This window comes from Agelaius tricolor, unplaced genomic scaffold (genome assembly GCF_023055355.1).
Source record: "Agelaius tricolor isolate 1412-34295 unplaced genomic scaffold, bAgeTri1.0.p SCAF_4, whole genome shotgun sequence".
NCBI classification, from domain to species: domain Eukaryota; kingdom Metazoa; phylum Chordata; class Aves; order Passeriformes; family Icteridae; genus Agelaius; species Agelaius tricolor.
In genome coordinates this window covers 5,160,051-5,176,484 of record NW_027269264.1, presented here as the reverse complement: position 1 = coordinate 5,176,484, position 16,434 = coordinate 5,160,051, and the positions used below count along the sequence as shown (strand labels likewise).

At 42.5% G+C, this 16,434-nt stretch overlaps 1 protein-coding gene across 2 annotated transcripts in view; it reads left to right on the top strand.

Moving 5' to 3' along the window:
* Window positions 1–1,501: 1,501 nt before the first annotated feature.
* LVRN (laeverin) overlaps window positions 1,502–16,434 on the top strand; it is a 34,850-nt gene continuing 19,917 nt past the window's right edge. For both annotated transcript variants that reach the window (XM_071425923.1, XM_071425924.1), the window contains exons 1-6: window positions 1,502–2,094; window positions 7,480–7,622; window positions 8,866–9,005; window positions 11,135–11,261; window positions 13,416–13,570; window positions 14,948–15,061. In XM_071425923.1, coding sequence (XP_071282024.1) covers window positions 1,502–2,094; window positions 7,480–7,622; window positions 8,866–9,005; window positions 11,135–11,261; window positions 13,416–13,570; window positions 14,948–15,061 — 1,272 coding nt within the window. The remainder of the gene's footprint in view (window positions 2,095–7,479; window positions 7,623–8,865; window positions 9,006–11,134; window positions 11,262–13,415; window positions 13,571–14,947; window positions 15,062–16,434) is intronic.

Genomic DNA, 16,434 nt, shown 5'->3' with positions numbered 1-16,434 from the left:
ATTCCCCCATCCCTCAAGTGACAGGAAAACAGATTACAGTCTTCTTCTGGAACACGAAATTTTCACAGTGTAGTGCAGTGGCTCAGAGCTATTCCCTAGACCTGAAGCAGCCAGCCCCGCTGTACCCAGTATGACAAAAGCAATACCTATATTCTGTATAGGACAACAGGAAAAGTTATTTATCTCAATTAACTACGAAATTAGCAGGAGATACAACTTTTAGAGTGAGGTTATTGAGGTGAAATTTGCTTTAACTCTGGTGACCAAACAGTCTGTAATGCCTAATCCAATGCCTTGATTTTGCAAACAGAGATGTTTGTGGTATGTGGCTCTTGTGCAGACTACAAGCCCCAGGAAATTATCTTGGGTCCAAGACAATGTGGCGGGTGTGTGTTGGTTGAGAGTAAATTAAAAGAAAAAAAAAGAGAAAAAAAAAAAAGGAGGGGGAAACACTGCTTGTAATCCTATTTACAAAGTGCCTAAGGCAATGGCACCCAAGAACCACTGTTCCTGGCTTCTGCTTCTGTTAATGCATGGCTCATCGTGATTTAGAAAAGGAGCAACTGAGAAAAAAACCAGGAAATTTTACAAGGTTTCATTTTTCAATCTTGCTGGCAATCTGACACCAACTGGCAAACCCTTTAAGTATGTGTTTAAATGGGAACACGGGATTAATCCTATTGATTGTAATGAGGTTAACTATGTATGGACAGCACAGCGATGTTTATAGCCTCAACTGAGCTGCAAGGAATGGGACTCTATTTATTAAAAACTCACTTTGGTCGCGCCTTTATGTGCCAAAGATTTTGCAGACTCGATCATCTAACATAGATTTCCCTCGAGAACAGATAACACTTCAACCACAACTCTTGTGCTCCTCAGTGCCCCTGCCATTTCCTCATTTTTTCTCCTGCCACTATGGTAAAAGACGTAGAAACATTTGTGCAGTTTTGGTTTTGGTTTTTTGGTTTTTTTGGCTTTTTTTTCTGGCCGGTACATGGGGATCCCCCATTACCGGCCCGACGGTCGCCCCCGGACCAGAGTTTTCCGCAGCCCCAAGCCTCCGCCCTGCGCTGAGACACGGCCGGGACCACCGGGGGCCGTCCCGTCCGTCCGGGCAGCGCCGAATCCCTCATTCCCGGGGGGTCCTCGGCATGCGGCATCTCCCGCCCACCCTCGCCGCCGGTACGGCTACCCGCACGTACATAAGGAGTGGCTGCTTGGCTGTCCGCCGTGGCGTTTCCCCCGCGGGCTGCTGAGGCAGACGGGACGGGGGCAGCCGCAGTTTACCCCGCCTAGGGCTGCCGCGTCCCCGCTGCCCGCACGGGCCCGGTGTCCCCGGGCCGCCCGCCCCGCCGGAGCAGCTCTTGGCGGAGCGGCTTCCCCGGGACGGGGGGGGAACTCGACTCCCCTGGCCCGGCTCGTCCCGCCCTCGGGCGCGCTCACTCCCCCGCCCCGTAAGTAGCGGCGGCCGCGGCCGTCGGGGCGCAGAGCGGCGGGCATGGGGACCCGCGGCGGGGGGCTGTACGTGGGGCGGAGGGCGGCGGCCGTGGGGGCCGCGCTGCTGCTGGCGCTGCTGGTCGCGCTCCTGGCGCTCGCCGCTCTCTACGGGCGCTGCCGGCAGGAGGCCGCGCCGCCGCCGCCCTCGCCCCGCGCCCCCGGCCCCGCCGCCCCTCCGCCGCCCGCTCCTGCTGCCGGCTCCGTTCGCCGCCTGCCCCGCCACCTCCTGCCGCTCCACTACGACCTGGAGCTGTGGCCGCGGGTGCGGCCGGGCCAGGAGGGGCCGTTCGCCTTCACCGGGCAGGTGAACATCACGGTGCGCTGCCTGCAGGACACGGACGCGGCGGTGCTGCACAGCGCCGGGCTGCGGAGCCGTGGGGCCGCCGCCGTGCGCGGGCCCCTGTCCGAGCCGGGCGCCGCCGTGGAGGTGGCGGGGCTGAGGCAGGACGAGGCGGGCGAGGTGGCCGTGCTGGAGCTCCGCGGCCGGCTCCGCGCCGGGCGGCGCTACGTGCTGCAGCTGGGCTTCCAGGGCCGGCTGGAGGAGGACCTCGACGGGCTCTTCCTCACTCGCTACACCGACCAGGGGCAGAGCAGGTAGGCGGCGGCGGCCGCTGCGGGGACCCCGAGCCCCGGCGGCAGCGGGGGTGCCGCGGTCGGGGCCGGCCGTGCCGGGAGGAGGCGGGAGCAGCGCCGGGCGAGCCGCTCGCTGGCGGGCGAGGGAGGGGGACTGCCTGCTCCGCACGGCGGGCGCACCTCCAGGGCTTGCGTCGCCGGCTCCAGAGGGAGCGAGCCGCAAACGCCGGGCTGTGCCCAGGCCGGCCGCTCCGCGCTCCGGAGAGTATCGGCCAGACTGCCCTGGCTCTCCGTCGGCAGGTGACTTCACCTGCAGCACCGGCTGGACAACTTCTGGTCTCTCAGTGCCTTTTTTGTCTGCAGCAAGGGGGTCAGACAGTACCTGTGCCCAGTGCCTGGGAGATGGAGCCCGAATCAGAATCTTCATCCCGGCCCCACCGGGGTCCGCGTAGCGCTGACAACTCCCCACCTCCTCAGCCCACGTCTGTGGGGAGCGTGTCTTTATCAAGAACCCGGGATTCTGGCTGTGTATTTGGGCATGAGTTTAGAGACGCTGACCACATGCAATTTCAAAAGCATGGTGGAGTAGGATGGGTGGCTGCGTTAAACAGCCGTGTCTTCCTTGTAGATGCTAATGCACATGAACTTGTTCAGCTGTCACCAGACAATCCGTGATTTGCACTGTGGGTGCTATCAGGATGCTTTCTTCCTCTTTTGAACTGCAAAATCAGTCCTGGGGCAGTGTGAATTTATTAGGTAGTCAATCATCTAAAACATTTTCACACTCAAAATAATATTTTTCGTTTTCTTTTTCTTTTCCTTTTTCATTTCTGGATGTGAAACCTGCTAAAGAGAAGTGAAATTTAAGATTAGAATTTAAGTACTTCCACTGGAAAACAAGTTTCTCAAAATAAGCAGTTGAAGAAGAAGCAGATGAATTGCTGTCTTTAAAGTTATCTCTTTTTTAATAATCAAAGATGTCATGATTTGCTGAGCAAACACCAAGTCACAAGGAAACCCGGAGTTAAAATTAGAGAATTTTGGCTCTTGTCTGAGTCCACTAAAATAAACTTTATCTCAGCAGTTCACAGGCTCTCTGTTTGAGCAGGTAAAATGCAGTCACAAGATCCATACATTCAAGCCTCTGTAGAGGCTGCTCTGTAGTAGCAAAAACATGAAATCACAAAATGAAGTTAATAGTTTTTACTGACATGGGGGAGGACTGTGTGGCTCTTCTCAATAAACTGGCTTTTCAGCTGCCAGCTCTTGTGTAAATCTTGATACTTATACAGGCTTTTTTTTTTTTTTTGAAGAAAAAGGTGATAATTTGGTAAGCCTTAGAGAAAAGTGCAGTATAACAATAAGTATTTTAGGAAGCACATTCTGTTTTCTTTAATTACTGTTTCTTCATTCACTGATTGTTGTTCACAGGATTATTTGAGCAATTTAAGGTAAGAAAAATCTAGAATTTTTTTATTTGCATAATTTTATAAAAATCCAAATTAGAAAGGAGCGAGCACTTAATTACTTAATTCTGTGCCAGTGTGCTCTCTGATGTGGTATTAATTCAATCAAGTCCTATCTAAGTGATGCCTAAAGATTTTTGGGTTTTAAATATTTTTCATAAATTTGTAGGGTTTTAGACCATTTATATGTGATTATGCAGGTCCTGGTGTTTTTCTTACTCCTTCTCTTACATTTCAGAGGAATAAGCTAACCTTCTAATACATTCCTGAAATGCTGTTTAGTCTTATTTTCAAGTAGAGGACCTACAAGAAGAACGTTTTTTTTCAGTCAGAATCTGAGAAGACCTAGCAAGAAGTAGGACAAAGAAGCCCTGGACCAGATCCAATGGGACAGTACCCAGGGGAAAATTTACCTTACCACCTGCTCTTCTAATTGGACAATGTTTGTTATGTCCATATGATATGATAATTTGTTAGACTTATAAAAATTGTAGAAATCTGATACTGGCAGGCCCACAGGCCATAACTGTGGAGAGACCTGGAAGCTTCCAATAAAGAATTACTTTTTTATCTTACCATTTTAATACTCTTGCAAGGGTTTGTTGCAAGGATCTTTCTCTTATCAGGCAACATAAGAAACACTGAATTAGATGCTGGTTTTTTTTGATTCAGACTGTATAAAATTCAGAATATCTGAAAAAAAAAAGTTGTCATCAGCCTTGCTGGAGCAGTAGAAAATAAGAAAAAGAGTTTTTAAATCATTCAAATAATGGGTATAATTAAGTTTCCAGTTGTTTAGAGGGTTTATGACAAATTCTCCTTTTCATTCTTAGCTCATCGCAAAGCACTAATGAAATGTGAGATTGCAGTCTGGTTAAAAAGATGACAGTGGTATTTAGACAATGGAATAAATCAAAGAAAATCCACTGAATGCAGATACAGTGTATTGGTTTTTTATTTGTTCCTGCACACATAACAGATATTATTGAATGATTTTGCATATTTTTTGTGCTTAAAAAAGGTTTTCTCTGAATCAAGGGTATGCAATAGTATCTTCTTATTTTTCCTTCACTAAGATTTAGGTCATCACTTCACCAGCCATTTCCTTAACCAGATGGGTTCCAAAAACACTGAAGGGGTTTTGCTTGGAGGAGATAAATTTTGAGTGATTTGTAAGGTCTGTTAAGGTATTAATGACAGGAGAAGTTGTATTCTAATGAATTACATAGATGTGAAATAATATAAAAACTTCCAGTGCTTTTCAGCTGTCAGTACAAAGCCAGTTACTGTTCTGCAAGGAAACTTCCCTCTCCAGCAGACTGTCCTGTAATTTTTCTAAAGTGACTCGTACCAGTCTTCAGCAGACCCTCCTGGGTCAGTTTCCTGCAGAGACTTTCTGACCTCAGCACCTCACTGAAACCAGCAGCTGTGATAGAAAATGTGACCTCTATGGTCATGCAGTTCTGTGTTTCTGCCATGTGTCAGAAGCCTTAGTGGTTTTTGTGATTTCTGCTTGAGGAACTGCTGGAGATCTGTCATTTCAGAAGAGTCTGAGCAAGGCATGCTTTGAGAAGTGAAGTCCCTGAAATGTTTGTTCCATGTGAACTTTCTTTTTTATTGGCCATATTTCTTGGTCAGCTAACCCCACTGCTGTTGCACTGTGTTGGAAAGCTGTTCAGAGTGACAGCTATTTTCAGAAGTCTTAACCTTACCTCTGCAAAAAAAAGAATAAACCAAAGTTCCAACTTCACTGAATATCCAACACAGAAATTTTTTGTTATCAGTTTGACCATTGATGACTGTATGTGTTTTTACTGTTGCTGACAATTCCTACTAACCACCTGATCATGTCTCACAAAAGAAAACGCTGAAAAATGGGAGCTCTTGTTATGGATAAAGGATAACCCATGTCTGCAGTGCTTGCAGGAGCAAAGGAAGTGAAAAGGGAAGAAACTCACACTTCTCTAGCTTTAGGTGTGTGAAGGGCTTCCTCTTGAAATGGGGAATCAATATTCTGGCTGTAGCTGTGGTAGTCCATACCAGCACCTGGGTAGGCAGAAAGATACAGAAACCAGTTTTGCTCTTCTCTAGCACTGTGGGCTCAAACACACACAATGCAGGGGTTTTGTTGTTCATCGTTCTGCACAGAGATCTTGCTCTGCCATGAATGAGCTCATGTGTGCTGCTTCAGGGTTAGAGGATCCCTTAGGCTGTGCTATGAAGTGCAGGCTTTATGCATGTCGCTGTTCACATCAATATTTTGAAATCCTTTTGGAATTTTGCTCTGCATATGTCCTATGCGTGAAACACTTGACTGGATAGGGCTGAACAGGCATTCCAAAATGTAACTAAACACAGTATTTGTGCAGATTTTTATTAGTTGCTTCTGCACCAATTACTAGAACGTAGTGCAGATCTGACTCATTACCCGTTGTGGGTATGGGTACTGCCCTGATGGCTCCTGGCTTGTTTGGGGTGCCTCAGTGCTAAGAATAAGCATTTCTCACCTTGGTGGGAATAAACTGTTGGGAAACACCTCAACTACAACAGAAAAATATTTGCCCTGTAGTAGTGAGGTCACAGAAGCAGTTGATTATGCTGTTCTTGTGTGCCCAGCTGCTGGTACTGCTTGGCTGACAGGTCTGGAGCTTTGAGGACCATTGAATGTGTATTTTTTCTAATTCTTGGTACGGATGCCCTCATGTGAACAGCTCAGATGTACAGCTTGTTGAGAGCTCTGCCACAAGACATTGGTTTATCTTTTGCTTCCAGCAAGTGTGTGTTGCAGGAGAAGAGTCGGAGATAACTCCAACAGTAAATTTAGGTGTTAATATTTAACAATGAGTAAGTATTAAGTACAAATAGATATTTTAGTATTTAGTAAATATGGATGGATTAGAAGTCAATGCTCTACACTTATAGTTATGATGGGATTTAAAGATTATTGGGTAAGCTTCCTATAAAAAAATCTTTAATGTTGCATGCAAAAAAATGTCAACAGTTCAGCCATGTCCAGGGCCAGGTAAAAGGTCTTACAACTTCAAGGGTAACCTTGAGAGGTCTACCTCCTTGAGGGGAGATCACTGCCCTGCAGCTAGCTACTGTGGAGCACCATACTATCTGCAGCTCAGCAGACTGATAGCTGCAGATAGTATGGTGTAAAGTGATTGATTTGTAGTCAGTTTTTCTACTATTAATGCAGTTCCTGCCATTTACCAGTCCAGTCCAGTCTCCAGTTTTGGTTTACTGCTGAATTCTCACTGACAGTCTCACCCAGGAGGATTAACCTTGACTGGACTCACTTGCTGAGCATCTGAGAGGAGCAAAGCTCACTTGGTTCACAGAGGAGGAGTGCATCCCTCACAGTGTGCCACAGAGATCTGCCTCAAGTGAGGTGTAGCTCCTTGGCATAAAGGATCCTTTTGAATATTATTCTGGGCTTGCCAGTGCACTGGAACAGCACTGGTGCTGCATTCCCAAGGGTACTTCTCAGTGGCACCTGTCAGAGTTGTGCAAGTGCATGCATATGCAGTTAGTTAACAGTTATCACAATGTTTTATAAATGTGTAATTAATTAATAAGAGTGCATGCATTAGGGAGAAGAGCAGGTGTAAAGAGATATGGTCTCCTGTATCTCTTTAATCAACTCTGTTTTAGCAAACAAAATAGAAATGCTCAAATATTTAATCTGGAAAAGGCCTGCTAGGAAAAAAAACCAAATGCGATTAAAAAGACTGCTTTTCTCTACAAACATCCAAACTGAACTGGCTGTTGGGTATGGGGATTTTGTCATGACCTTAAATAATAGCTGAATCTTTTCCAAATCTGCATATCTATGTGCTTCACTGGCTGCTTTTTCTGATTTGTTGTTTCTATGTATATATATAATTTTGATCAGCTGTAGCATGCTGCATTAATCTTATTTGCATTTTTAATACAGTATGCTCATTGCCTCCCAAATGGAACCAACGTATGCCAGGAGAGTTTACCCATGTTTTGATGAACCTGCCATGAAGGCCATATTTAATATCAGAATTATCCATGACCCAAGCTATGTGGCTCTTTCCAACATGCCTGCTATTGGTAGGTAAAGAACAACTTGATGTAAGTTTTTTTTCTCCCCCTACATTACTTTTAAAAAGGGTGCAATTCATCTGAGAAGTTTATGTCATCTAAAAAAGTGTTCTGTTGTCCATTTGCTAGTGTGTTCAAAGGGCACAGAAAATCTATGCCTATGACCTTAAAAGTTTGGGCACTTTTATTGATAATTAATGTCCCCAATGGTAACCATTCTGTTGATCAATTTTATCAGTTGTGGTGTGCTCTCCTCTGCCTGCTCAAGGCTGCACAGAGTTTGATTTCTGATATTTACTGCTTCGTTAGTGTGTCTGTCATACTGTGTGACATCATTTTAAAGCAAAATCACAGCCCCAGAAATGCAAAGTCCATATTTGTGATATCAAGGGGATACTTTAATTCTCAGTACATGTTAAGATATTTACAACAAATTAAAATATTTTTTTCCAGGCAGAGACATTCTAGCCTCCTGTGTATGTGCAGAATAGGAACAAGATGAGTATAAGACTCTGGAGATGCCCCTTCAGTCCCTTGCTGGGATCTCAAGTGGAATGTCTGTGGAGTATAAGATTCCAAACAAATTTTCTAAATTAGTATTCCTAGAGAAATCCATTGGGTTGCTTGCCTCATTCTTAAAAACTCTTTTTTTTTTGCAGTTCAATGCCATGAATCTTTATTTTTCAGCTAAATAATTTTCAGCCATTGTCATGGTTTTGTAAAACCACTTCAGCCATAAAAGTAAGTTCTATGACATTTGCAAGGAAATGAAGTCACTTAGGAATTATAATAGGTGGGATTGCTGTGAGAATCACTGGAAGCATTTTCTACCCCAAAGAATCTTGCCTGTGTCCTCCTTACTTAACAGGAAGGTATCTGATTAAGTATTTAATAATTCTTAGGCAGACCTAACCAACATTTTGGTCATAACAGGTTGTATGTTTTAGATAGGTAGCACGGGATAAATTATCCTCAGCTTGCCCACAACTTAAAAGTGATGGAATTTGATATCCTTCCAAGACTTCAGTCATGAAGCCCAAGAGTGAATTTTTGCTGCTTGCATGGAAGGTCGTGGCTCTGGTTTATGTCAGTAGCATCAAGTCTGGCTTTCCTTCTCCCAGAAACATACCAGTTAGTGCAGGAATACACCATATTGAAGAGAGGAGTAAAAAATAAACATGCAGAAAACACAAAATTCCTTGTTTGTTGTGGGAGAACTTTGATTTTAATAATTCTTTGGCTTTTTTTCTAGATGTATGTGAAGTGAAGGATGAAAATGGAAGCCTGTGGACAGTTACCACATTTAACACTTCACTGAAAATGTCAACTTACTTGACTGCTTTTGTGATTTGTGATTTCGATTACGTCACCAGAACTGAGCGGGGAAATGAGGTAGATATGAGGCTGCCTGACACCTTACAGGAATTTACAACAGAAGTTGGCCCTCTGGTGCATCATGTAGTTTGAGGACATCACAGACATTAACTGTGCTAAATACCATTTCCCAAACTACCTGCTTATGTTGCAAAACTGCTAACATTTGTCCCATAGATATTTCTGCAGAACATTTTCCTTTGGAACAATGAGATTGTTGTCTTGTCCTGTTCATTTCATACAACTGCACAAGTAGGCACGACCTATGTATGTTAAAATCTAGGAGTGGCTACTCTGCAGAAAGAACTTGTTATAATTCATGATCTTCTTACTTTCTTAGGTGTCTTAGTTGGAAAACATACTCATTTCCACTGCTGTGACAAACCACTGATGTTCAGTGCCTTGTTCCTCAAGGTCCTTTGAGAAACCACACGGTGACATCAGTAGGAGTAACACTGTACTCCAAACATTTTGTATACCAGTACATTAACCTTCTATTCCACAGTATGCACGCCTTTTAGCCTCCAAAAGTGACTGTTTTGGGTTTGAAGTTTCTTCATCTGTGAGTATTCAGTTTTGTTCTTAGACTAAAATGGCTAAGGCTTGCTGAGAGAAGCTGTAAAAAAATGTACTGCATGGGCAGCAGTTGCTTCTCTTCCTTTCTTTCATTCAAAGTTAATGGGGAAAAGATGTAACAAGTTCTTCCAAAATAAATAGTAAGTTCAAGCATAAAGCTATTAAAGATAGATTTACTTTATCTCCTTATTAAATGAGAGCACTTCACAGTTAGTTTGCTCTCATCCTACTGGGAAAAGGTAGAGCAATGTAAGTGGAGAGTGCAGAGATTGTCTAAGAAGCACAGTGTTGGGTCTTTTTTACAGGGAAGGTTGGATTTAGTGTGTCAGATCTGCCATCTCCTGTGTTGAACTTGTTGGATACTTACAGCTATGGCTGCAGTGGCTTTTTCTTGGGCTTAGTTCTTGGACTGAGTTCTTGGACTGAGGAGTCAGCAGAGCAGAGCATTCAAAGGAACTGTTTTTCAGAGGGAAAAGGCACCACCTGTGTTCTGTGAGATTGAGTGGAGAGGGTATTTCACCCCTAGGTTTTGGACAGAGTTGCTCAGTTTATGCCTCCACAGTATTTGTGTGAGTATGTTTCTTGTGCCTGTTTTGATGTTTCTGGTAAACTGAAACACTCAAAGCTCATACTAGGATTAGGATTTTAAGATGCTAGCTGTGTTAAGGTTTAGCAAAATTAAGTGATTGGGTCTTTGAATCTCTTCTGAAGCTTTGGCTGAAAAGAGGGCTTCTCTTGACTGAATATGCTTAATTTTTTTTTTTTCATTGTGAATTGAATCCTGATGTTTTCCAAGCATGCTCTTAGGATTTGGCTGTGCAGCTCCTTGTGAGATCATGCATTGCATTTAGATGCAAGAAATATGAAGGTTTTGAGCTGCTGGGCACCTGGCGAGGTATCTCTTGTTCAGAGATATATGATGGAGATAAAAACCTTTTCTCAGGCTACCCTATCACTTTTGGGCAAGCAGCTGCTCTTTTTAGTATGGGAACTAAGTCAATGGGCACAGGAGAGGAAAGATTTCTTGCTGCTGTGGTCTTCATTACTTGGAGGTACGGATGTCATCTGCTCAGATGTCACCTGCTCTCTCCAGCAAAGGAGCAGGCCAGTGATCTCAGAGAGAGTTCAGGAGGAGAGATGTGCATGTTAGGACTGCAAACACTCTCTGGACATCTATTTCTCTCTCTTCAGGTGGGCTAAATGCAAGCTTGCCACCCATACATACTCACTGGAATACATTGGTTTTAAGATGTGTAATTCTTAATGGTTTTGCAGTGTTTTCCACTTAAGAAAATAAAAGCTATGATATCATTTGTTCCTGCTATGTATAGTTGTATTCAAATCGTTGTCCTTTTGAAGTACTGGAACTCTCCTAGATTTTAGCAGGATCGGGGTCTGTGCTGCAATTTGTTAGGTCCAGTAAAACTTCAGTTGGATTTTTTTTACTTAAAAGTTCATTGAATGGTCTGGTGTTGACAGACAGCATTTTTCCAACCATGACTCACAGAGGACAAGCAAAGAAAATGAAATGTGAGGGTTGTTTAAAAGCATTCTTCCTTGTTTTATTGCAGATACGTATTTGGGCCCGGAAGGAGGCAGTTAAAAATGGGTATGTTGACTACGCTTTAAATATCACAGGCCCAATATTTTCATTTCTGGAAGACAAACTTAATGTCAGCTACCCTCTGCCAAAGACAGGTGAGATGACTTATATTCTGGAATGGATGAGAAATGGCTGCTGATGGTGTAATGTTCACAGAAACTGTGGGGTTTTTCCGGGGTTCTCCTTTTACAGCTTACTACATTCATGGAATAAACCCCCTAAACTTTAAATCACTGAATTCTCCTTTCTGTCTCATGGCTTTTACAAACCTGTAACTCAACACTCTTACCTTTGCATTCCACCCATTTTCTAAGGCCTATTCTCCTAATCAAAGGGGCAAGTTGGACAACAAAGTGGATAGAAAGGTGTAGTTCAGTCACATGGGCTGTCTTGGGGATCACAACATGCAAGGATGTTGTAGTTCCTATGTCCTTGAAGTAAATCCATGCTGCCTCTATGTAGCCTGTGTCCCCACAAAGCATTCCTTACTTTCTTCAGTATATTCCTGTCTTGCCTTGGGTGTATGTTCCTGCACATTCCTCCCCAGAAAAACAAGGAGGATTGCCTGCAGGAAAGCATTGTTTCTACTTCAAATGGACATTGGGTAAGTTGGTTCAGACAAAAAAACACCTGACACCATGTTGTTTCACTCTACAGTTTGTTTGCTACATGTACTTGTATTCCCAAGGGTTTCAGCATTAATATTATGGGAAAATGGGTAGAATATTGAGAAGACAGTAAAAAGTTCTTATCTAAAATTAATTCTGGACCTGCCAATGATTTTAGAGGATTGCAGGACTGGGGAAGAGGAATTTCCCCTTTTCTTGACTGGATAGTTTGTTGATTTGTCAAATCTGTATTTTGGCACTTGAAAGAAATAAATTTTAATATGTGTGAATTTATTATCTCCCAGTATATTTCTAATAACTTGTAGAATTACTCACTACACTTCTTTTGTAAAATGCAATATATGCAGTCTACACTCTTCAAATTTTCTAGTCTTAGTAATCTTACAAGCTAGGCAAGGGCTGTAGATAAATCTGTTTCATGCATGTATTGCTGTGTTTAGTAGCAATGTCAATACATTAATTCATCAGCATAAAACTAATACACAACAGAAGTAGAGGAACAGTGTTGTAGACTTCCTGCTAGGCAGAATTTCAGTTTCAGAGAGGGCTGTAATACCATTACAATCCCCACTGTAATGCTATGCAATATCCACTGGATTTCCCAGTGTCTTTCTTTAAAATTTCACTTAAAAAATGCTAAAATTAGACCAATCGAGAGTGCCTCCATGTAAATGCAAGAGATTTCTATTGCAAACTCAAATGTGAAATTAAGAAAAAGCACATTTAAACCTAGGGTCTTTAACCCAGGGTTTGTCTACACCTGATTTTAGTGCTGTTGTAAGTGAGGTCTCCTGCCCCAGGGCTGGATAAGGCCTGCCTCACCAAAAGTGAAATACCTTTGCTGTAAGATGGAGCCAATAATACCAGTTGAGATGCAGCCTACCTGTAAAGGGATTCAGCACCAATCTTGCATTAATTGCCTTGCTTTTGGTCTGCAGCTTTCTTGTGGTCAGCTCCTTCTAAATGTTCTGTAAAACTTTTCCAAATTTTGATTTTCCCTGCTGAGTTTAAACAGTATATCTTTCCTTGAGACCCTGATGTTTTGTCCAGCTCTCACATTTGAACTGGAAAACTAATGGCTGTGCATAAGGCAGAAGAGGCAGTATAGAGGTGACAGTCTTACTGTGAAAATAAAGAGATGATGTTTCTAAGGCACCTTTCACACAAGAGTGGAAAAGATACCTCTTCTCACACAGCTGAAAGAGCAAGACTTCTTTTTTATCAGTTGCTAGGCTGAAAAAAGGTAATTATTACCCTACTCAAACACAAGAGAAACTCACAGAGAAAGATTTCTGACAGCCAGCAGTGAATATATGTTCTCTTCTAACCTCCATTTTAATTCAGAACATTTGTAGGTAGAAAATACAGTACAGATCTGAGCTTTGTGGAAATTATTTATGTGGCTTCCTGGAAGAATGGCATCATAGGTGAAAAGCATGACAAGAAGAAATTTCAGCAATCATTTGCAAGTTTTGTTGTAATGCCACAAAGAAGCACTATCATGTAGTATCCTTCAGTGGGGTGCTAAGCCAATGTGAGCATTAAAATTGTGAGCATTTTATTTATGAAAATGTTTAAGATAATTTTTTTGTGTGTGTGTGTCTGTTTGAATCAATTTAGATCTGGTTGCACTGCCTGATTTTGGAGCAGGTGGTATGGAAAACTGGGGGCTAATGATTTTCCAAGAAGCATCATTGATGAACCTCCCAAGTGATGAATTCACAAGCAGGAAGGCAATGATTGCCTTAATTGTGTCACATGAACTAGGACACCAGGCATGTGGTAAAAAATTCTGTACATGTATTTGCCTGTGACATTGTTTCCTCATGGCTACTGATTAATAGAAGCAAAATAATCACTTAACAATAGAGGGTGTGTGTGAGCACTAGAGAACTGAAAGCATATTTGATCGTATGTTCTGCTGATAAAGCAATGTTAAAAGTAGGTTCTCTCATCTTTCAGACTGCATGCTGATTGTACAGGACTCATTGATATGAAACTGTTAATGGGACACTTGGTTTTTTTCTTACACAGTACTTAAATGCCATGAGAGAAGATACTCTGGGGACATAGGGATGACACTACTGCCCACACAATAAACTTAGTACTTTGTTAGGACACTCATACTGAGTTCATCAGTATCCTTTTGTAGGGGCAGTGCACCGTACATACTGCAAAGGGTATTTGTTTTTCTCTAAGACACAGCCCATAGTACAATAGAACAAAATTAACATGAAAATACTTTGTGCTGGATGTTTGCCCAGCCTTCATAGAGATTTCCAAATTCTTTCTTACTTTATTTGGAATGATAATACAGTTGCCCTTCCTTATTGACAGTGTTTAATTTCCTGTTATTTGCTTGAGCAACAACTATTTACACTTAGTCAGTAAAATTAACAAAAATAGCTTAACTTGGCTAGTGCACATTTATGCCTTTCTGACAATGTCTGTAACTTTTCAGATCTTCAGATGAGCAGAGTGTTTTTACTGCAGGCCAATTAAATAAATGTCAGTGGTTAACTACAATCTATTTTACAATAAACTTGTACTTCTGGTCTTTAAGAATTAGCAAATAAAATATAAATCCAGAAATGGTAGTTTTTTTGTTAAATATTAAATGCCAGATATGAGAACACAGCAGCTGTTTTGGAAGATTTGTACTTGCCACGAGAGGGATTTGCTGGTTTTGGAAATGGTTATTTCCCCAGTTTTATGTGACATTCCTTTGACAATTTCTCTTTGTTAAGAGCATGGAAATATGATTTTGTAATTGCTTGATTGATGTCCTACTTTTACTCATAGCCTGGTATGATATTTTAGAAATTTAATTTATATTGAGAAGTCTTTAAAATTAAATTTTCTATAAGAATGACATAATGGACTGAGGTTGACCCTTATGGTATGAAATTGTAGATGAAGCAATTTAAAAATTACTGCCCTCAACTTCTGACTTTTTCTAAAATATGCCTTTTTCTACTGAATTTCACTACTTGAAAGAACATTCAGCATTTTATTCAATTTACACACAGACATTAAATAAAGTTACTTCCACCTGTTTATGTGTGTTTAACCTGCAAAAGCTGTTTAACCTGCAAAAAAAGTGAAAACAGCACTCCAAGAAGATTTTGAGATATTTTTTCTTTCAATTTAAGTGGTTTGGAAATCTGGTTACAATGAACTGGTGGAATGATCTGTGGCTTAACGAGGGCCTGGCATCTTACTTTGAGTACCTGGGAGCCACCTATGTTGAACCCAAGCTTTCACTGGTAAGTGCCAACACTCACTAGCCAAGTTCCATTGTGTACAAAGGAAAGGAAGGTGCAGGAGATGGGAGTTAATCAAACAGTGCTATTATAAATGTCACTCCTGGGGGAAAGACCAGACAGTCTTGGTTCTTTCCCTGTAGGTCTCCATCTGTGGGGGCACTGGGATTCTATCCAGCCCTCAATGACTGGTGCAGAGAACGGGTGGACGGCTGGGATTCTGCAGTGGCAAGGAGTGGGTGTTTGGCCCTAGATCTGTCATGTAGCAAACCCAGATTTCTCTCCTGGGTCCTGTTGTAGCTAATGGTTTTCTCCTCACCTGCCAGGCTCTTTTCTAATAATCCCAGTCCTCCACTATCTTTACGAGGCAGAGATTAGGCTGGGTCATTTTGAGTCTGCTTACCCCAGTGGGTCCCTGGATATCTGGTTGTAGATAAGACAAATTCAATGCACATAGCTAATCCAACAGCAGGGTAGAATTCCTTCCTGTTCTGCCCAAATGGGAATAAGCATAAATCCCATAGCATATTAGAAGACTCTATCCATTGTTAAACTGAGAGACAGATGGATAGGGGCTGCTAATTGCAGCCATGAGATGCATGAGGTGCACTTGCCCCTGCAATCTTAAATGTCTGTACATGGTGCCATCAGCTTCTGAAGGAAGGAAGGGCCTTACGTCTGGGCAGTTACTCCAGGGTGCTTTTTATGTGGCTAAATTGAAACACCATTTGTCAATTTCCTTTTTGCATTCACCAAAGCTCTTAATTATATGTTAGATTGGAAACTAATAAAGACATGCCAAACAATTTCTGTCAGGAGGATTTCTAGGTCATGGGATATGCCTGCCTTCTTCTTTAAACTTCAACAACAGCTCACTTTATTCTCTGCAATACAGTGTCTTAATACCAGTGAAAAGTGTTAAGGTCTCTGAATTTTAAATTGGAAATAAATACTTGACTTTTTTTAAATTTAAACATTTAATTTAGAAGCTTCCCTTTCTGAAAATGAGCAGTTGTCATTTGTGTCCCTAAAGTAAATTTTAATACTGGGCAATAATTCTGTTTGATACTTTGCAGTTAGGTAATGTGCCTTGGGAATGCAGAATTAATCACACAGGTGTAAGAGTATAGATCTTGCAGTTTTGTGGGTCATAAATGTTCACAGAGTCAGAGAATGGCTGAGGTTAGAAGGCACATGTGCAGGTCATCTTGTCCAGCCTCCCTGCACAAGCAGGGCCACAAAAGATCCAATTGCCCAAGGCTGTGCCGACACAGCTTTTGCACGTCTCCAAGGATGGAGGTTCGACAACTTCTCGGGGCAACCTGTGGAAATGCTCAGTCACCTCCACAGTGAAAAAGCTGTTCCTGGTGCTCAGA